Here is a 23,980-nt window from a genome sequence, read left to right on the forward strand (position 1 = left end):
CATTTTTCATATGGAGTGCGAGATTCCATTCACTTACAATTTTTTTTTGATTTTTTGGAAGAAAGAACAACACAAATATAAAGCTTTGGAAGAAAGAGAGCACAAATAGAAAGTTTTCCACGACAAAAGAAGAATATTGTGTTTATTAGCACGTCATCTCCATTCAAAAAATCTTCACCCAATGTCATTTATTTGACAGTAATGTTTCCATTAGCATAATATATTCTAAAATTTATTGTGGACAAAATTTATGAAATACGTTATTGATTATATTTAATTCTTATCCATAATCTTTATTCTAATTCGAGAGAGAATGACTTTTTTATTACATTTAATGTGATTTTTGAATTTTAAAATTCAATTATTATTTCATTTTTTTAAATTTAATTTTCTAAAATAGTTTGAATCAAATTAAAAATCATGTCAAGTTTTATTGAATTTGTTTGGTATTTTTTACATTTATGAATTATTGAAGAGAAAATATTTTTATCTTAAGATATAAGAAAGATTGTTTCTATAATCAATAATTTGGAAACATGGTAAAAAAGATTGTTTCTAAAATCAATATATTGGAAAAGTTGTAAAGAAAAATTGTTTCTGAAATTAATAAATTAATAAATTGTATATTAATTATTTAATAAAATAGCTTATTATAATGATTTAACACTAAAATGCAATTTTTCAAAAGAATTGAAACATACATATCTTATTTGAGTCAAACAAATATGAAGTGAAAATAAATTAATAGAATTAAAATTACATACAATTTTCTACACCTAATTTATTTTAATTATTTCTATTGACTAATATTGCACATACATAAATGTGCAACTGCGAGTTTTAACAATACCTTAACATTTTGACTACAATCTAATTATACAGCGGGAGGAACTAGACGCTATTCGTCTTGTTTACACTAGGTGACAATTAAGGTTTTTTTTGATAGGCACAGACAAAAGTTGGATAGTTGGGGAGAGAATAGAGAGAGATTCTCGGATTTAGCCCCGTTAATATGACACGATCAATAGGAGCAAAACGTATTTAAACGCAAAAGAAGAGGGAAGTCTTGTAGACGGAAGTCTTACATTGCGCAGGCGGAGAGGGAGAGAATTAAAACAACCATAAAATAATTCCCGCGTCTATGGGGTTCGTTGCATTTGCTGGCAGATTTCTGTTTTCAGCCCTTTTCATCTACTCTGCGTGGCAAAAGTAAGTAGACATATTTTTCAATTTTGCCACATTCATCCGATACATATTTCTGATTAAGATTTATGTTGGAGTGAGTGTTCTCTTATAACATTTCAATCCTCCTCTTCCAAAAATCCTAATCCAATCACTGTAAAGTCCTGTCCTCTATTAAATCAGTTGCTAACTGTTTTAAAATAGTATTAAGCTGTTTTGCTTGGCGAATTTTTGTTTTAATGCAGTCTGTTTGTTTTTAGATTGTGTTATTCCATTGTTCAGATGGATTAAATTTCCTTTAGGGGTAACATTGGCTTAGAAGCCTCACCTGTGATTTTCTACAGATGCTAGGGTGCTCTATCACGTGAGTTGCCTGCCTCTATATGGTTGGTGTGTGGATTGTTTTCTTCCATTACGACTGAAGAATACCTTTTCCCTCAATCACACGCGGTCAGATCTGTTGGGGGACTGATTTAATCGTTTCAATGCAGTTTCTTAATCTACATTTAAACACTTTATTTTCTCTCGTAGGATTTAAACCCTACATTCTGTTTGAACATTCTTTCCTAATTGTATGCCCCTATTTTTCGTTTTGGCGCATTAATCTCCTGAGGACATGTTAATCCATATGCTGGGATCTAAGTAGTCAGTACTTAAGTTGACTCGTGTCATTGGCCATACACCTTCATAACTTATTTGTAACTAGAAAATTGCTTATTGACTCCTTTATTCTCCCTTCGAATGTATTTTTCCTTAAAGTTTTCACATAGTTGACGTCATTGCTCGAGTAATGACATTTTATAGCAACGTTATTCTAGCTGGGATTTGGCTTCAGGGTTTAAATTTATATCTATAGTCATCTGTTGATATTGGATAACTTTTTTTATAAGACAAGTCAGATATTCAATTTGTGCAAACATATCTGCTTCAATAACATAACTTAGTTTTAGAAGATTTGATACCAATGAAGGTGAGACAATATAAAGATATTATGAGTCCTATAACTTTGGTCTAGTTAGGTCTTCATCTATTTGTCTTGATTACTTGGAAAGGTGCTCTACTGTCATATAAGGGTGCAATGAGCTTTTGTAAACAAAAATTTCTTTTTAATAAATTTGATGTCCTCATTGACAGTTACACTTCAATGTCACATGGAAGATAGTGGAAGAAAATGAATCACTACAAGGGTGGAGGTTGTGTGTAATTGGCGAGAATGGAACTACTACGTTTTGTATTTGAACTGAAATAGAGATAAGGTTGATTTGTTGCCATCTTGTGTTCATTGACACACTCTTCGTGCTTGTTGAGCCATCGTTTTGCATGATGCTGAACGAAAGAAATCCTTTTGAACTCCTCTCTTGAAAAGCTAATCGAGGATCAACTCCAAGTTTTTGGGCGATCTTGCGACCTACTGAAATCCGCTCAATTGAAGATAAATGTGTACGTTCACGAGGAGGCCTTTGCTGGTTCTAAACAATAAGTGATCTTTTCTCCAATTTGTTATGTCAGCGGAATTCATTAACATGAAGCAAACATTAGAACTAAAAGCTTGCACAATCATAACAACACAATAAAACCATTAGCTCCATTATTATTCATGAATAAGCATTCACAAAAATAACACATTCCAGCAAGAATAACTACACTCAGAATGAGACCACCAATAACATATATTATTGCATCAAAATAACGACTTGGAGTACATATTACATCCATGTATTTATAAGATATCATCTCCTCCCTTTGTGTTATGAGTGAGACTTCTTAAAATGCAAGCACATGCTAAAAATTAATAAAACAAATCTAATTATATACAAATTGACTCTTTAAATGGTGCTAAGTAGGTCTTCACCCTTGTTTATATCAATTAATGGGTGTATGAACCTTTACTTAACACAAAAGAATAAAAGAATGAGAAGATAAGAAGAGGGAAGCTGTGAGATGATCTGGAGTCTCTAGAAGCTCTAAAAATGAAAGTTTGGCCTTCTCTAGGCGCTTTTGGGAGTTGAACTGCCGTCAAAATGCGTTTCCGGTGCATGGAAAGCTCTAAATTAGGAATCGACAGTTAACTGTTGGTGCACTGCTTCTTGTTCAAAACTGTCGGCACACCTTGGTGACAGGTTCCAAAAATTCAAAATTCTTATAAGTGTCAAAACTAAATTTCCAACATTTGGGTTTTCTTCCCTTTTAGACCAAAATGATGTTTAGATACTTGCTCTTAAACTTCTCTATTATTTCCGCCACTTGGGTAGCCTCTGACAAATCGAGACCCTCATACTTATTCTTCACTACTTGTCATTAATTATTCACTTCAATCCTTGTTTCCGCAAAATCCTCAAGCTTGGCGTCCATTTCCAACAGTGCTTCTTCGGTCTTGAAGGCTTGTCTGATGTCATCTTCTGATGAAGCTTCTTTAAATGTACCTCTGAACTATTGAACAACTGATTGCACTGCAAAAAGATTGGTCTTTGACTCATCATCAAAAATCTCAAGGCTAGCGGCATTGTAACACCTCTTCGCTTCCAAAAACTGCTCTTGAGCCTTATCTTTAATCTGCTGGATTTCTACGTGCAATCCCTCCATAACCTTATTGTCTGCCGATATTTTCTCTTTCCAATCATCTAACATGTCAAGCTCCTCAGCCGCATATGCCTCCATTAACATTCGATACCTTTGACCTTTGATTGATTTTAGAGCCTGTAGGTCGTTTGCCCAGGTATGAACTTCATCCCTTAACCCAAAATCTTGGTTCACTATGGACACCAACTTGTTGGCATTCGACTGGATGTGGTGTAACAGACCTAAATTTCCTTGTATTATCTTCACACCTTTTTCTTCAAAATTGTCATGCCATTGCTGACATGCTTCCAAGAATGGATCTAGTTGTGTTGTTCCTATCCCTTTCCTCTCTAATGTTGCCACAAGAATGATCTCTAGATTTTCCAAGGCGATTGGGCCCACAACTTCATGCAGATAGCCTCTTAATATCTCATTTTGCTTCCGCAGTGCTATTAACTCGGATTCATCCCGGTCCATATGGGTGAACACCTCTTTCATACCTGTAGCGATCATCACTTTGGCTGTGTCTATCGTGGGTTTTCCGAACATGACCTTCTTGATTTGGTAGTCTTTAGGAGTCAGTTGTTCGGTGTTAAAGTGCAGAGGAGGAATGGCTATATGTGCAAGCAAGTTTCGATCTTGGTTCTTCATTATGAAGGCCAATGTTCGTGCATCACCCGTAGGTAGCTTAGGCTTCTTGATTGCTTTCACTAATTCCTTCATGCCCTCTTTAGTTGTCAGGTCCAATTGCCTTTTCTGGCAAAACATGACCTCCCTCTTTAGCTATGTCGGTGTGGTGCCCATGGGAGACATGTACTTCGTTGAAGAGGCTGTTTCTACTGCAGGCTCCTTCCCCTTATCAGTCCTCTTTGGAGTATTTCCCTGTTGAGAAAGATATACAGTTGGAGTCTCTGTATTTGGTTGGGGCAAGTTCCTAGCTTCTATATCTTGAGGAATTTGTTGAGGATCTTCAAGTATTTGCCCTTCCCCAGATATTTCATCGGCATGCAGCGACTGGGGCTCCCCTTCCTTGGTTGCTCGTTCTTCTTCTTGTGTAGACTCGGGAAGTGGAGTCACTGAACCTTTATCCAAAAATGCCAAATCCTGAGATGGTGGTGGTGGAATGCCCAAAAGTCCTTGAGGTAGAGGCGACAATTGATTCCAGTCCTTTCCTAAGGGTTCACTTGTGGGAGTATCTCTTATTTTCTCTCCCACCATCTCAGCACCCACTAGCATGAAGTCAAAGTCAAAGAGGTTGAAGACATCACTTTCTTGCCCTTCCATATCATCTATCTATTGTTGTTGCTCATCTTCTAATGTCGATACTTGGATAGGCTCCCTTGGAGCAGATGGAGGTGTCACCATGGAGCTTCTTCTCCTCTCTTCCTCTGTGGCCCTAGCCAAGTGGGTCCTTTGGCTTAAGGGGACAAATTCTATTTGCTCCCCTTCTTCCGCCTTCGCTTCTAGGATTGTCTCGGGCACTTTTGGGGACGAAGTTTTTTTCTTCTTTAATCACCTCCTCTGTGTTCCTACCATAGTTGATTCAACCCTTGCCTTTTTGGGAGTAGAGGGGGAGGCTTCTTCCTCTTGTGTTGCCACTGGTGGTACTCTTTGCTCCTCTACCCGCTCTTCCTCTATTTGTTTCGGCTGTGGAGGCGCTTGTGGCTCTTGTGCGGACTCTTGAGCTTGGGGCTCAACTTGTTTAGGCTGTACTTGTTCTTGTTGAGGCACTTGGGCTTGAGCTGTTTGCTTGGCCTTTGAAGGTACTCTTTTCCTCTTGTTGGTGCCCTGATTTTCCCTAAAGTACTCAACCTCCCTCTAATGCTGGTGTACCATTTCCCGCCTTATTGGGGATTCAGCAGGGAAGGTTGGCGCTGCGACTAATGCAACTTTTCCTTTGATTGGCCTTGCTGTGGCTTGTAGGGGAATAACCCGAGGAATTGGATCCATTCTAAAAGGTTTCTTGATCCTTTGTCAATTGGACTATATGCTTGGCCCAATGATTTATATTTGCATTCTCATCTCTCCCTATTTCAACATTCATTATTGGCTAGTCATAGATCTTGTCCCTGTTGTATAAAGGAACCATGATATCTTCGTTATCCTTTTCCACAGCCTTTAGAGGGATCTTAATCTTCAACACATGTTCTGCTAAATATAGTATCATCCTACAATAGTCCCTTATACGGACATTGTAGTCATCTACTGCGTTCATTCAGTGGTCTTCTAATGCATCCTCATGTACAAACTCTTTCCCTACCAGGTGTTGTACCATACCAATGTTGTCAAAGTAGCGGCGACAAGAGTTGTACTTTTCCAAGGGATATTGATCCCACTCAGAATCGAAGGTGATAATATCTTGCTTTTGTTTCACCTCAAAAGCACCAATTGTGATGGGCCAAACCCATGTCTTCTCACTATATCGTATATAGAAGTGAGTTGGCATGCAATCTCCACTAGGATTAGCCTATCAAATGGGTATCTTGGGAGCTTCTTTGGGCACAATAGAGTACTAGTTACCCTAAGATAGGTGAATGTTATAAATTGAATGTAGTAAGTGCCGATCTTTGTGATCCTCGCCGTTGCTTCTACTAACATTCTTTAGGCATAATCACCTTCAATGAACCTGATGATTGTGAAGATGAACCCCTCATTCACCACCTTGTATTCCACACTTTGCAGTGGGAGCTTCTTCTTCACCAATTGTGGATATACCACATAAGACCAAGCATTTGCATCCTGCATGCTTCCCTTTTGTAGAGGCCTGGGTAATCTGTGGTTCTACGTAAAGATCCGAACTGGCTCCCATTCAAACATTGGAGTACAATTGATTGTTTTTGCAATTTAAAAAGTTTTCTAATTTTTTTGTATTTTTCCCAAGTATAAAAGAATCAACACTTTCATGAAATAAAAATCCAATTAAAACTGAACAATTATTTTTTGTACTTATTTGGAAATCATAAATACACATTATTAGATTGGCATCGGAAATACTTTAATTCATCAAGCTGTGCCACCCATTTGGCCTCCTATTGCTCACGTTAACTCCTCAATGGCAACACCTAGCCGCAGGTAATTTATTGTCCCTTTATTCGATCATGGAATTCGTTGTATGCTGTGTGGGAACCACGTGCAAGGTAGCTGAATGCAAAGACGTCACTCCTAAACACCTAATCACGAGTTGGCAAAATGAAACGCAAGCCCAACAAAGCATATGTTAGCTCCTCAGTAGCTGCCCAATTCAAACGCAAGTCTGGGAGTAATTGAATGAACGCTAATATACTACTGTCTAGTCTCTGTATGGAATCTGTCCTTATTTCCAACCATAGCTACCGATTTGAAAGGAAAACACAAACCTCCCATTGTTAATTCAATCAGCAAAACCAATGTAAATTCTTAGCAAGAAACGTCAACCTCCACTTTCAGGTTTCTCCAAGCCACAGTAGACATAGTAGGAGAATTCGATAATTGTTCACTCAGCACAATTATCCAAGAAGATCTCATAAAGTCTTCAAATCCTCAGCCAGGCAATATGAGCAAGAAAATATAATATTCAAGATGATCTCTCTTTCTCCAAAAAGCCATATTTATAATACAAATTTGAGCCACTTCGCTTCACGCTCATACCTTTCACTTAAAAGCAACTTTAATAATATAAATTCATAACACTTTATATTATAAAACACAATGATAATCATTAAACCACAATCCTCCAAATAAATATGACTTCAATAATATTTCATCGAGAGATCAAATAACGAAAACAGATGACCACCCTACCTGAACTGCACACCCAAAATAGTAACTGTCCGAGAGTGACTTATTAAAAATAGTAAGTCCTAAAATTTCAATATCCCGTCAAAGACTCCTAAATCCAAACGTCAACTCATGAGGGTCATGATGATGAGTTGACAAAACCATACTTCAGAAACTTGCTAAATCGAGGATATTACAGTCCTCCCCCCCCAAGATTGCTTGTCCTCAAGCAATCACAATCTGGGATGCTATAGAATATCCTCAGGCTCCTAGGTAGCATCCTGTTTTGGTAAGTTTTGCTGCTTAACCAACAACTCACAGATGGTCCTTTGTCGCAACTGTCTCTTTCTAGTATCAAGAATTGCCTCTGGAATCAACTCCAATCTCCCTTCATCATCCAACAGAGGCAATATAGGAGATGGTATCACATGACGGCCCGAAGCTCCCTTAAAGTGTGAAACATGGAATACATTATGAACCTTGCTATCCTCAGGCAGATGCAACTCATAAGCCACCTCTCCAACCCATTGTACAATACGAAAAGGACCATAATAACATGACTTAAGTTTCTCGGCACCACTCTTTTTGATCGAAGATTGCCGATATGGCTGCAACATCAAGTAAACCATGCCAGCCACCTGAAAAGTCCGACCTATTCTCCGCTGATCAGCATACTGCTTTTGCTGATTCTATGCTCTCTGTATATTATCTCTCAATGACCTTACTACATCCTGACTATCTTGCAATAAATCTCTTGCACTCGGTACTCTGCTATTACCACATAACAAGTCTATAACTAGGTGGATTATACCCGTATAGAGCCCTGAAGGGTGACATCTGTGTAGTCATGTGATGAGTGGAATTGTAACAATACTCACATAAGTGAATCCACTTTACCCAAGCCTTCCGCTGAGAAGAGACAATTCCGCAGATATCTCTCAACCCATTTGTTCACTATTTTCGTCTATCCATCAGTCTGCGGGTGGTAGCTTGTGCTAGGGGTCAACTTAGTCCCACACAATCTAAAAATCTCCTATCAAAAATGACTCATAAATCTGCTGTCACGGTCACTCACGATGGTTTTGGGTAAACCATGCAATCTGAAAATCTCCTTGAAAAATAACTCGGCTAATTGTATATTTGAATAGGTAGTGGTAATAGGGAAGAAATGAGCATACTTCGCGAGCTTGTCTACCACCACATATATACAACTTCGTCCTTGAGCTTTAGCTAAGCCCACAATGAAGTCCATGGAAATTCCCTCCCACTTCCTTTAGGAATAGGAAGTGGCTGTAATAAACTAGCGGGATATGTGTGTTCATGTTTGTTCTGCTGACAAACCAAACACTCTCAGACATAGTGATAAACATCAGCCTTCAACTCCTTCCATGTAAATCTCTCTCGAATCTGTCTATAAGTCTTGAAAAAATAAGGGTGACCACCCATAGGAGAATCATGGAATGCTCGCAAGATAGTCCTACGCACATCTGACTCTAGAATCAAATATATCCTCTCTTTGTAGATAATCAACTCTCCTGAAAGCGAATATCTATCATCCTGAATACTGCCATCCACAATACCTGAGGCCCACTGATCCTTAGCATATTCAACAACAATTAGATGTCTCCAATCCTCTGAAATATCAGAAACTATATAGAGATGAGGTCTCCTCGAAAGAGCATTTGCAACAACATTTTGAGTTCCCTTGATATAAGAGATATCAAAATCGTAAGATTGTAGCTTGTTGACCCACTTTTGCTGCCTCTCATTCAAACCCTCTGCCCTAGGAAATGTCTCAAGCTATTATGATCAGTCTTAATACAAAACTTGTTGCACACTAAATACTGCTTGAACTTGGCCAAAGCATGCATGATGGCCAACATCTCTTTATCATTAACACTAAAAGATCTCTTAGGACCCCGCAATTTCCTATTTTCAAAGACTATGGGATGTCGATCCTGGGACAAAACTGCACCAATACCCTCTCCAGAAGCGTCACAGTGCAAATCAAAGGGCCTAGAAAAATCAGGTAAAGCCAACACAGGACATTAAGTCATGATAGTCTTAAACTTCTCAAAACATTCCTGTGCCTGGGCCAACCACTGAAAAGCACCCTTACGTGTCAGGTCTGTAAGGGGAGCAACATGTCGTGAAAAACCGGCCACAAACCTATGGTAAAAGGCACAAAGATCAATAAACCATCTCAACTGTGTCAAGGTCTCAGGTGTAGGCTACTCCACAATAGCACAGATCTTATCTAGGTCCATGCGAACACCATTAGCACCAATAATATGCCCCAGATAAAGTAACTTTGTCATACCAAGAGCACATTTCTACTCCTTGGCATACAAGGAAGCGCAATCCGATATACCCAGAACTGCATCCAAATGAACAACATGATCATCCCAAGTCTTGCTATAAATCAGAATGTCGTCAAAGAAAACCAACACAAACCTACGGAGCTGACTGTGGAAGTAGACTGAAAAGTGACAGGAGCATTGGTAAGTCCAAAAGGCATGACCAAAAACTCAAAATGCCCATAGTGACACCTGAATGTTGTCTTCTCTATATCTTGCTCTCTAACCCGGATTTGATGATAGCCGGACCTCAAGTCAATCTTCGAAAAATACTTTGCCCCATGCAATTCATCAATGAGTTCATCAATCCATGGAATAGGATATCGGTTTTTAATGGTCTTCTTATTCAACATTCAGTAATCAATGCACATCCGGAGGGTGCCATCTCTCTTCTTCTAGAACAACTGAAGAAGCGAATGGGGACTTACTTGGCCTAATATGCCCCTGGTCAAGTAGCTTTTGTATGATTTTCTCAATCTCATCTTTGAGCCTTTTCGGGTGGCGATAGGGCGTGAACATAATGGGCTTAGTGCCCTGCTCCAACTCAATGATATGCTTAATCCCACGATCTGGTGGCCTACTAGGGGGTAAATCAATAAACACTTTAGAGGTTTAATTCTTAACTACTGAATATCAAGATGATAATATGCCTCCCCAATACCCTTCTGAGTGGGCATAATCCTGCACTCCACTACCCAATCAATAATATCCTCACGACGAACCAAATGCTGCATGCGTCGTAGGGAGATCTGCTTAAGCTCATTATTATGGATTGCTTTAAGAACCTGAGGTTGAGGCTGCCGTCCTTGATGAATCTCATCTCCATCCTCTCTGTGCTCAAGCAGATATCCTTAAGCGTGTGTAACCAAGCCATACCAAGGACTATATCTATTCCCCCCATGTCTACCACATAAAAATGTGCAGTGAATGCATATGTATTAAGTTTCACAGGAAGATCTGAAATCATCTTGTTACACTCAAGGTGTAACCATCAACTCCCTGTACCCGCAGGCCCTCAAAATCCTTAGTCTGCATACCTCTCTTGGTAACCAAACATGTGTCAATAAAATTATGAGTAGCTCTGGTATCAAATAAGGCAACAATACCCTGTCCAGCTATGAGCCCACGCATCCTAAAAGCTCCCTCCTTCCTTATACTAGATAAGTAAGCTACCTTGAGGTTGGAGTCATCCGCCTCATCCTCAATATCATCACTCCTATGGTGATCTTGATCATAATCCCCAGACTGCTCCTGAAACTCAATACTACCATCATTATCGTAGAACCACTCCATCATCCTATTTTTGCCCTAAGGCTTCATAGGACAATCGTGGTCAACATCATAGGGACCCCTACAGTAGAAACACAACTTCCTCCTCAAATCATTAATTGTTTCCCGGTCCAAAGGTGCTGCAGCAGGAAGCTTACCCTTAGATTTCTCCTCTCTCTGGGGAGGTATCTATCATAGGAAGACGTAGCAGGCTTCGAGGCAAACTTGCCTCTAGGTGTAGAAGCCTCTAAGTTATGGGCCTTTTTCATCGCCTCCTGCAATGAAGGGGTATGTAATGACTTAACCCAACCTCTGGGTGGCTCAACAAGTTCCTCAATGAAAAGCATAACCCTCCTCTCAGATATGTCATATACCATCACTGACAACCTCTGGAACTCATTGATAAATGCCTCCAAACCAGTTGTTGTCTGTCGTAACTGAGCCAACTCCCTAAAATAAACCTCAAGATCGTTCTATCAACCTGTCAACAAACTCTTGGTATGATATGATCTGATCACGATGGAGAGATACTAAACCATGGTACCACCAATCGTGCGCAACTCCATCAAGGTGTAGCACAAAAAACTTGATGGTGCCCTCCTCAGTCATAGGACACAAAGCGAGGTAGGTGTTGAGCTTGTGGACTTAAGTTGTAGCAATCACTCTACTGCTCCCATCAAAATGAGCCAATGTCATCTTACCAGTTGCCTGCTGAAGCTCAGTGTACCTAGGCCGTTGTCAGTCAGTAGTGGGCCTACCCCTGGAATGCTCACGCTTTTGTGTTAGATAATTGTCAAAACTCAAGTTATCCTTCAATGCTCGAGGAAGGGCATCCCACTCATGAAAATGAATCAGTACATCGTCAACAAATGGGGCGGCATCAAAAGTAGTGCTAATTGCATCTAATTCTGGTCTCAGGAAAGTAGGTCTCTATGGCCTGTCCTGAGCACCAATATAACTTGTCCTGTCCACCCTATCATCCATTCTAACATGATCCTCGATCCTGTGCTTATCATCAGTCCCGATCCCTGCATCCACATGTGACCTATGAGAACCAATGGAAATATCTTGAGCTCTCTCTTTACCCAGATCTCGAGGCAAAGCTAACTGCTGCAAAGTGTCGGACAACTATTGGAGAACACCTGTCATTTGTTGTTGCTTGGCTGCGATATTCCTAAATGCCTATAGGGCATCTCTATCAACCTCAGTATTAGTAGCCCGTCGTCCAATGCCACCAGAACCACCCGGACTACCCACTGAACCAAATTGAATCTTTGGCTCTCCCTTTATGGGAGGCGAATTATGATCCCGTCGGGTATAGTGCATGCCTGGCACAAACCTTTGATCATTGTCCATTCTCAAGATGCTAAACAATAAAATATACTTTTGAATTAATCTGAGCCCAATTCCTGCAAGCTGGCAAGAAACCGCTCTGATACCACTGTAAAGACCTGAACTGGCTCCCAATTCGAATATTGGGGTACAATTGATTGTTTTTGCAATTTTAAATTTTTTTTCCCAAGTATAAAAGAATCAACAATTTCTTGAAATAAAAATCAGATTAAAATTGAACAATTATTCTTTGTACTTATTTGAAAATCAGAAATACACATTATTATTATTATTTTTTTTAATTTTAATTTTTATTTTTATTTTTTTTAAAGGGGTAAACGCTTTGACCTGGAGCTATGAACCAGTGAGGCCACAAACGGGGGACCTCATCCCCATGAGATTTGAACCTTGATGGCAAGGATAACAACACAACAACTTAACCATCACAACATGCCACTATTGGCAATCAGAAATACACATTATTATATTGGCATCGGAAATACATTAATTCATCAAGCCATGCTACCTATTCGTCCTCCTGTTGCTCATGGAAGCTCCTTAATGGCAACACCCAGTTGCAGGTAATATATTGTCCCTTTATTTGACCATGTAATTCACTGTAAGCCGTGTGGGAACTACGCGCAAGGCAAATGAATGTAGAGACATCACTCCTAAACACCTAATCACGTGCTGGCAGAATGAAACGCAGGCCCAACAAAGCATATGTTGGCTCCTCAGTAGCCGCCCAATTCAAACGCAGGTCTGGGAGTAATTGAATGAACGCCAATATACTGCCGTCCAGTCTCTCTACAGAATCTGCCCTTATTTCCAACCACAACTGCCAGTATCATTTGAAAGGAAAACATAGACCTCCCATTATTAATTCAATAAGCAAAACCAATGTAAATTCTCAGCAAGAAATGTCATGTCCCCACATTTATAAGCTTTGATAATTAATAATAGACTAAATAATAAATAAATAATGATACAATTTGTTATTATATTTTATAAGTATAATAAATAAGTTAGTAACATATAGAATATAATCATATCATCTATTATATATGATTATAATATAATTAAAATATAATAAATAATAATAAGTTTGATAGAATTAATTATTATAAATTTAATAAATAATATTAAGAAGTGTGCACACTTCTGTGCTCACAAAAAGCACAAAGGGCTAATTTCTCTAAAACTCCTCAGGGCAATGGATTAGGGGGAGTGACTTAGCCCTTTGTGCTTTTTGTGAGCACAGAAGTGTGCACATGCACACCTTGTGGAGGTGCACATGTGCGCACTTCCAATGTGCCTTAGGAGTTTTGACATTTTGCTTTTGTTGTTTATGTAAGGGAAGGTTTGCACATGCGCACCTTGAGGAGGTGTGCATGTGCGCACCTTCACTATCTTCGGTTGCTTAGTTCCTTTTAAGTTTTTTAGGTTCTGGTGGAGGTTGGAGGGTTGAGTTGGGGTGTGCACATGCGCACCTTTGCTGAGTGCTAACCTTGTGTTTGTGAATGTGTAGGGGAGACTTGTTGAAGATCGGGAGCGGAGGAGCGCAGAGTCAAAGGGCTTGGGGGTGCGTACTTTGGAGAGGAGGCGAAGAATAAGTGAGAGGAAGAAAGGGCTTGGGGTTTTATATAAACCCCGGGCCTAGTGCGCATCCTTGCGGGTGCACACCTGCGAAGGTGCGCACATGCGCATCTTTGGAAGGAGATGTTTCGGAGATGCAGTGCGCATGTGCGCTAATGTACACTTAAGCACATGTAAGTTTAAAAAACTCATTTTTTTCCTCTAGTTTCTGTTCCCCGGACCTTCAATCAGGTATTGGGGCTTGACCTAGACTCTTGGGGAGTCCATAAGTGACCTAGACTCCGGACTAGGAGTCTGGTAGACAAAAATTTACTAGGGGTCCCCCATTTCTTGGAGAAATGGGGCGTGCGTTGTGAGACCAAAATAGTGCCCAACATTACATAATTGATGAAAGTTAACCATACCAATCAGATTTATAAATGGAAGAGGAGACAATTGAGGATTTGTAAGGCAAAGGAAGATGACGTGGACATTGGAGAGTTTAATTTGAAGAAACACAAACATGGTGATGTTGATGGAGATGTTCATCTTCACCATCCTAAATCGAAGGATTTGTAGTAATGGTGATGAAGATGGAGAAGAGTGAGATGCTTGGTAGGGTCAATGTAGAGTGTACAAAAGCACAATCTGAAGTGCTCTGTTCTGATCAATCGGAAAAATAAGCAAAGATTGAACAAGAGTATCCATCATGGTAGTTTTAGGCCATTTAGCTTCTTAGAATTTGTTTTGTAGTTCCATTAATAAATCTTATTTAAGGTTTATTTCCAGCATAATTTTCATCTCTTATATCAAAGAGGAAGATTAACAATGGTTGATCTGTTTCTAATAATACTTGTTTTATCAGAACTCCATTGCAGATTGCTACTTGTCAAAGGTATATTCCAAATCTTGTTCCAATCTCACTAGGACAATACTTATAATGAAATTAATTAATGTGTACATGTCATTCCTCTTCGCACTAATTCATCAATTGTATCCACTATATGTAGCGGGATTCCATTTACTTGGTATGTGGAAAACATTGCTATTTGAAGGAACTATTCAAATATGCATTCAAATGGCCTTGGCAATGTATCAAAATTGAATGTATGTTGAAAGCTTGAAGGTTTGGTAGAGAGATAAAGCTATGGGTTTTGCCAATAAAGCTTTACTTTTTAACTCATCTAATAATGGAGATGCCTTCAAAAATCTTCTTCTTTAAGTTGGGGTGTTAGTAAGTTTAAAAATGTGAAATATTATTTTTTGTTGTGTGGAAATAGCAATAGAATTGAGAGGTTCAATGAGTGTGGATGTATCAATTATGATCTATGAAACATGCAAATACTCTTGCAAGGCTTGGTGTGAAGACGTTTTGAGAAGATAATTAATAATAATATATGAAACTCTAATTGTTTGAAATTTACCTCCATTAGTTGAGTAGTAAAGGATGACAATACAAGCAAAACACACAATCTTCTTTAAACCATATTTTAAGACTGCCATGGAAACAATATAAAAAATTCCTTGCAACTTTTGCTTTCCATTTTTGAAGCATTTGATACAAGTTCATTCATGGCTCTAAGCATTAGATAACTTCTCTTTTATGCTAAAACAATTTCCTTTTCCAAAATCTGGTTTTTCTTATAACAACTTTGCATTTGAAAGTGAAGTGAGAAAATAACATCACTCGCTTGCAAAAGGACATAAACTTAAGCCCTCATTTTCAACTATATTAATAAATAATATTTAGAGATATTGACAGTATTCAATTTGAGATTATCCCACTTGATTTTAAGCTGAACTCGAAATCTAAATTGGAAACTTTCACATGGATGCTAGAGGCTCAATTTTTCTTAGAAATCTAATTGAAGGATGTGCGATGTAGACAATGGTCAATGGTATTGTCACTTGCACAAATGTATGATAACATTTTTTAGATGCACTCAATGGCATACACAGTAAATTTTCAGTAAAAAAGGTATTATAAACTTATTCAGTAGAATGAAGAACTTGAATTTACATAGAAACAAATTGAGGGTGACATTTGTGTTCACTGTATAGCAATATTGCTGCACCAAAAGTGTTGTAGCTTAATTTTTAAAGCAAACGTTGTTTCAAGTTGGATACCCATACATTATATTTTACTCAATAGCTCAGGTGTTGGTAGTGGGCTAACATCACTTGTGGGGTTTGCGACATGGCTAAACCACCTCCTATGGTTCTATAAGGATATTGGTTGTATCAGACATTGACAAATCGATCTTTTGGTGCAACAACAACATTGACTAAACGCCACTCGGTATGACTGGCATGGATTCAAACTTGTGACCAAGCTTTGATACCACTTGTGAAGAAGTAAAGTCCACACACGACCGAGGGGGAGGTGAATCAATTGTGACAAATTAAACTTAAATCCAAACTTATAAATCTCAACTACAATAATTAAAACAATGATGCACAACAAGAGGAAACCATACACCATAACACAATGATTTGTTGACTAGGGAGACCCTTGATTAGAGGGAAAACTTCGGTGGGGATGGCACCCACAAGATAGTGTACTAATATATAAGTTCTGTGATAGGATGTGACCCTTTTAAGAGTCAATTGCAGTGCATTTAGTACGAAGTTCTTGTTAGAGGACAAATCACTTCTAGGAGGCCTTGAATCCTTGTTAGAAGGTTCAAACCTTGTTAAAGGTTAATAAAGAAACAAATAGACCCAGCGCCTAAATGCTTCAGCAAGTGTGAAAATTAAACTTCAGAATAACATATCCAAAATACTAAATTGACTGATCTGCAACTTACTTGCTGAAATAGTTCCTTTGAAGCTAAACATAATCAACCAATCTCTTTCTCTGCCCCATTCTCCTCTCATCTGATCATCCAACATTCAAACAAGCATCAATTGATCATATACATTACATACATGATGTACATGATGATTTCCAACTAAGGAAAACATTTTTCCTTTATACTCATACAATTAACTAATTAGGTTGACCTGTTAAAGCTTCCCCAATGTACAATTAATAACATAGGACCATGCTAAGACATACAAGCTGTCATAAGCATCATTACAAATATTGCATTAAGGTTCCCATACATTAGAATACAATTATTACATTTTCCAATGATATACAACATGTTTCCACAATACAGTTGGTTGCCAATAAAACATGTACGTTTCACAACAAGGACCGTTCCAGAATAATATCTAAGCCTTGCTATCACGAATGTAGCTGCACGAACAAGTCTTCTGCCACGATCCAAGCTCATTGATGTTAATTCCACCTCGCTCATAAGATATAGCAAATATGTCACTGTCTCTAACATCAATTCTTGTTGATGTTTGGTAGCTTCAGTCAGATAAACCTATATATAATTATATATATATGTGTTCATCATATATAAGATATAAGTTATTGTAATTTGAGAGAAATTAATATAATAATATAATAATGATTAAATTTGATATTACATTACTTATCTAACTAATGAATAGACATGTCCCATGAAGGGACATGTCTCTTCATGACTTATTCTCAATATAAGTAAGAGATCGCTGTCATTTGGAAAACACATACTAAAAACATGGCAGTGCTATTACATTTGTAGCGATCCATAAAAACCAACATGGTATTAGAGTCAAACTTCAAATGTATAAAGAATTAGTTAACCATGAAGAGAGAAAGCGGACAAATAATCTCTTAAAATTGATAAAGCAAAAGGTGACAAAAATGCTGTATAAATTTTCAAGCCAATGCAACTGGCCGTAGTAAAGACAAATTTGCAAGCTGTTCCAGGCTCGTTTGGCGGTGATCTACAACATTTTTAATATGTAGTGATATCCCCGTGCATTAGGATTTATGGCGATCTGGTGCATCGCAATATAAACTTGTGATATGTGCGGCACAATGTACATGGTGCATTATAGGTCTACTCTATGAGGTCTGCATCTATAGTCCCACAAACTCCTTGATCCAATATTGTAGAGAGAGAGAGAGAGAGAGAGAGAGAGAGAGAGAGAGAGGATAGCTGGAAAGATCTCAAGGCACACCAAAAGTTGATACGCATGCCAATACTTTGAGAGGAAAGTGAAAAAGGATCTTCAGAAATGTTTCAATTGACATGATTAACCAATATCATGGTGCATAGTGTACATGAACTGTGGGAGATATAAACATTGATATTTTACATACAACTGGTGACAAGCTTTCCAAAAATACGTTCTAATTGTTCGATTAAAGTACCCCTACGAAATGTTAGCTTGCCGAATGTAATGATACAAAAAGGTGTTCATGATAGCTTGCTCAAATTACAAATGGAAGGGTTGATACCATTACTAAAGCTTAGCCATAGTTGGCACACGCAATGAGCTTGATCAAGTATCCAATGTAGTAAGGAGACCACCGACTTGGGAATGAGGACAAAGTAGAATTCTCCAATTGCAGTGACTTGTTTATTAGAATGCCTAAAGTAGAGCTTGAGATGCTAAATTGAAGAACTTGCGTATGGGGAGTGCACATGCAGGCTGTGAACCATTTGATCAGGTACCCCTTAGGTTCAAATATACAATTAGACAATCAACCTTCAACCCTCAGGCGATCCTTATTGTGGAGAATGATAAACATGCTATGACACTCATCCTATTTTTATGCATAACGAGGACTGCAGTTTTATTCGACCCACGACATCTTGAGTTGCACAATTGTTGATCGAGATTTGGGCTAGTCTCCACTATTTGGATCTCAACTTTGGCATCTGCCTGCACGAATATCAAGTCCCATACAAAGACATCAGACACAAAACTGCAGGAGATATAAAGGGATAAAGGGTACACATCACCATTGATCAAAATACAGTGACCTGTAAATCATTGATCAAAATACAATGACACATAACATGTAATACAATGACAAATGTGATAAGTAACATGTAAAGTAAGTGAGCCCATCACCTTGCCTTGATCCTTTGACATACTCATCACATGTTGGATCAAGCACAAAATATTGAAAGTTCTTGGTCAAATGAGAAGATAGGAAGTACTCTCACGTGGACCAGATAAGACAAAAGTTAATTACTCTCAGTCATATTGAGAAAGGTGGATAACCTGATAATGAAAGTTTTATGATTAGAGGGATCTCAGGCATATCAGGAATCCCAAAATCATGGGGTAAAATTAAATGTGATTTTCATTAGAAATATATATTGAAGAATTAAGAAATATAATACAAGTGATTGAAATATCCTCCCCATGGTCTTATATTGAGGATAAATATATGAAATCCATAAAGGGGAGGAATCTTTTACTATAGATGGCAGTAAGAGTAAATATAATGGACCTCGAGTGGATGATTATTAAATTCCATGGGTAGCGTATTTCATCAAAGTATGCAAGTTACAGTCAACCATTGATAGAAATCTTGGAGATTCAAGTACAAAAACTAAATGGACATACAGACCCTCATTGGAGCAATCTGCATCAAGGATATTAAGTGAGATAAGTATCCTCTGATTGTTATATCATGAGAACTGATGGACATATTGTCATTGATGTCAAAGGGCTTCACAAAGACCAGACAAGATTGTTAGTGTCAACACCATCAATGTCAAAGGTACAATGAAAGACATAATAAGTTTAATGTTATAGGAGTAATAGTATTGAAGAAAAAACCATCATCAAATGACATTGGAAAGAAGTGACTACATCAATTATTTACAAGAGTACAATAATTGCCACGTAAGATATATTATTGTGAGGATAAATTATTTGAGAAGAAAATGATAATCAATATTAAAATGTGACATCGGAATTGATACAAAAAATATTAAATGATGTAAACAAATAAAGGAGGTATCAGTATACAACAATTGAAGATATAATCAATGAGCAGCAACTATTATTATATGAAGCAACAAAATACAAACACTGCAAAAGCCACAAACGTATGAGATTAATGATTCCAAATAGATGAGCCAGAGATGATATATTAAATACCTATGCGTGCATCTACACAAAAAAGAAGAAGAAATAAAGTTCAATGATAAAGTGCTATAAGGTGGGATTAAAATAAAAACATTATAAGTTACATATGGAGTGCACAGAGAACAGTGATATATGTTATGGAATGATACATTAATTAAATGAAAATATAACAGACTGATAGAAAGACTGCAGCAAACAAATCATTTGGAAGAATAATACAGAGGTGGTAAAGTTAAACAAAGTCAATAAGAATGTCAGTCATACTAAGACATTGTGGTGTCCGAATCAGCTAATGCAGAAACAAACAAGCAATGTCAATATATATGGGTGGTATATCAATTAGATATCTGAAGTAAGCAGAAACATTCAAAGAAACATACACAAGGTCAATACAGAGCAGCTCATTGAAAGACAATACACTTGGTCAAGAGACTGAATCTGAAAGAGAGGTTGTGCCAAGGACATTTGCCAGCAATCGCAATATTATATTATTGTGAGTCCTTTTCTTAGTGATAATGATGACTGACAGAACATTGACTGTCAGGGTTCTTAGCCAACAAAATAAATATGGTGACGAAAATGAAGTCAAGCCAATAATAACATCAAAGGATCTCAAATCAAATATATAATCAAACAGATATGCAAGAATTTGTTTCCAGAACCTTGCTTCAACCTTCATAAATTTTTAAAAAAATGATTAATACTTCAGAAAAGGAGATAGTCAAAAATAGGAAATGACAAGAACAAAAAAAAAAGCACAAAAGAACATAAGGATGATAAATGGGGCAAGGAAGCCATGTGTTAAGTGATAAAATTTGGAGAAGAAGTTCCATGTTATACAGTGATGACGGGAAGGTAAAAAACATCAGCACTCATACATCAGCGATAACAATATTGAAATAATAGTTAAGCAGCAATATATTGTTTTTGTCTGAAGATTTAAATGGAAGAGATATGCATCAGTGTCAAACAAAACAAACCCACCATACCGTAGATCAAGCTTATGATAAGGCAGCGGTTAAAACATGTAAGCATCAACGTCAGCAGAGGATATGAAATCACCAGACATCTACATGTGGAGTGATGTCAGTATGAATAGAATTGAATTCATTGAAGTGGCAACATATTTTCCATACCATCAAAGACATGTGACGTGGATGGACACACAAGCAGTATGAATTGGTCAAGGAAAATAAGTATTGAACAATATATATCACAGGAGCATTGTGTCTATGCAATGATATGGATTAAAAATGAGAACCGGTATCCTAAATTCTGATGCCATTGCTGGAAACCACAAACACGATATCAATCAAAAGAATAGAATACTAACATCTTCAAAACAAATGACAACAATGATCAACAGAGGAGTCATCGGATTAAGGAAGACGTTGAAAGTTTTTCGTTCAGAATATTATGAAGTCTATGGAGGAATCAAAATAAACAAAGACAGTGCTGACACCATATAAAAGACTGCGGCAATCAGAAATAATCCTCAGTAATATTGTTCAGCATCATACAGTGAGCAGCGACACATCATCAGATTTATAATTAAAGTGAAGATCATATTTAAGGCACCTATTCAGCGAGAATCACACGAGCGATACCAAGAAATAACATGAGCCCAAAAAATTTAGTAAAAGATAATAATATTAAAAGACCACAACGTCTGATGGATAAAATTTAAGCTGCGATTAGAGTCTAAAGAGAACAATTAAAAAGTTAAAACTTCAATAAAGGTTTTTCAACCAATGTCTCTCTTGGGGAAGAGACGTAACCTTTATCTTCTTTGAAAAGATTTAAATATAAAATAAGTCCTTGACAAAGATTGAAAAGTCAGTGGTATGGTAAAAGGAGTTACGAATTCAGATAAATGTAATAAAAAAGAGTATAGATATGTTTGATTGAGTAAAAGTGCGTGAAAGGATGATGACATGAGGAGGGCATAAAAATAAATGAGTAGAAAGGAGAAGTAACGAAGAATGGTTACAAAAAGATTAAAAGAAGAGTGTTGATGTTAGTTTTTGTACCACTACATAACATATTAGCAATTGAATATCTGATACGGAGTATCAAACACACAATTCCTCTTTTGAAAAGTTAATACTCATGAAGACATGAGAATAACTCCAATGTTCCTTACACCTATGGATACTAACTCAGTTATCGATGTGATTTGCTGGTAATCGCGTAGGCGGGCTTATGTTATTCATTCAAAGATAACTTGGTGGTACTTTGCTTGCTTGACTTGTTCTTTTCTCCTCGATTACTTTTAGTTTCAACTACTCCTACCACTAAATACTTATTGCTCTACTACTACTATTGATGGAGAAATTAGGAAATGGACGAGGATCTAACCAAATGAAAGCTTGCCAGTGGCGCTACCTCCATTGGTGCGATGATTCTAAGGGATACTCTAAGGATTTTCACACTGACACCTATCTTCCAACCCAACTTGAAGTACAAGTGGAAAGATAATATGCAACTAGAACTTAGGAGCGATTGGACTAGATTACTACACAAGGCTTCCTAACAAGCCACTAGGATGCTAGTGGCCTAGTATATAGGTCTATATCAAACATTCACTAACATCAGCATACAATTAGCCATCTACTTCTACTCTAACAACATGAAATGAAATCGTACTTTAATTTGAGAGATGAGAAGAACCATGCAATACGCCAAAATGATCATGTATATCCACCATGCAAGCCACAACAATGAATAGAGAACAATTTTGATAGTATTTTGGCAACAATTCTCCGACATAACTCTCTCACAAATGAGAGTGAAATGGCCTTATATAGATGCCCCAAATTACAATGAATGGCCGAGATTAAGAGGCAAAATCAAGGGCCAAGATTATATCTTACAAACCCTAATTAGGGTTACCATTATTCGACCAATTACATGAGGGCACCAACTTTGTGGGCCAATGAGAAAATTACAATAATTTGTCAACCAATGAGAACATAGGACACTTGGCATGATTTGATTGCATGCACATGAAAGTACCACCTCATCAACCTTATCTTATAAATTTATTCAGTCCTTGAGATAAGGTGAAGCCTTGGATGCTTGAGCTTGTCCTTAGAAACTTTCTCATCACCACTCGAACTTGCTTGTACTTGATGTCCTGACCTTGAAAGGATGAGGTCTTCATGCACTTGGGGTAATCTTGCCTTGGCCTCAATGGCTTCCCTGGATGTGAACTTTTTTGCAACTTGAGAGCCTTGCTCTTAGCCACTACCTTGAAATCGAACTTAACCTCCCCCATTATCCTTGCCTTAACCTTCCTGGTCCTCCAACCTTCCCATTCGAATCCAACTAAGCTAGCTTGCACGAATAGTCAAGCCTTGCCTAGCCTCAAATATTTTCAAATCTCTTCTACTAATCTGCTCTTTCTTGAAATTGCGGGGCTTTTTGAATCTCAATCTTCAATCAAATTCGCCCTTCACCCGATTACATTCTTCACCAAAGCTCGCACTTCAACCTTTGCCGACTTGCAATCAAATAGAAGGGCTAGGACCCCATGTGGAATTGCTTCTAGTTTTGCACTGCCCTAAGTTGTAATTTTGGATTTTCACTTATAATTCTAGCCCAATCAAATTTCCTTTTTCCATTTGCAATTTCATCAATAAAGTAATACATCCAATTCTCGAATTGCATACCTTGTGAGACGCCCATGACTCAGTTGAGCAGCACAATGAGGTCTCCATATTCTGATTTGAAGTCTACCACGGTGAGCCTCGATGATCTGGTGACTCCCTTCTTTCCTTCGTGTAGCCAATCCTATTTTAGATGCATGAAATAAGCCTCCTGGTTATCTTGAAATGACTTGGCCGCCTGGTCCATCATTACTATTGTCGTACTTTTGTATTGAGAGATGTTAAATGCTTCTTCGATCACCTGTTCACCGATGTTGGCCAACACTCTCTTCCCATCGTCAAAATGATGGATTT

General features: G+C 37.8%; 1 protein-coding gene across 2 annotated transcripts in view; it reads left to right on the forward strand.

The window, feature by feature from the left end:
• The first annotated feature begins 915 nt into the window (after positions 1-915).
• LOC149563444 (uncharacterized) overlaps positions 916-23,980 on the forward strand; it is a 115,450-nt gene continuing 92,385 nt past the window's right edge. The window contains exon 1 of one of the 2 annotated variants that reach the window (XM_089826704.1): positions 916-1,209. In XM_089826704.1, the coding sequence (XP_089682830.1) occupies positions 1,142-1,209 (68 nt within the window). In that variant the 5' untranslated portion in view covers positions 916-1,141. The remainder of the gene's footprint in view (positions 1,210-23,980) is intronic. The other variant, XM_089826703.1, reaches the window with a different exon arrangement.

The sequence above is a fragment of the Cupressus sempervirens genome, chromosome 4 (assembly GCF_028749045.1).
Source record: "Cupressus sempervirens isolate cs-2001-9-10 chromosome 4, ASM2874904v1, whole genome shotgun sequence".
NCBI lineage: Eukaryota > Viridiplantae > Streptophyta > Pinopsida > Cupressales > Cupressaceae > Cupressus > Cupressus sempervirens.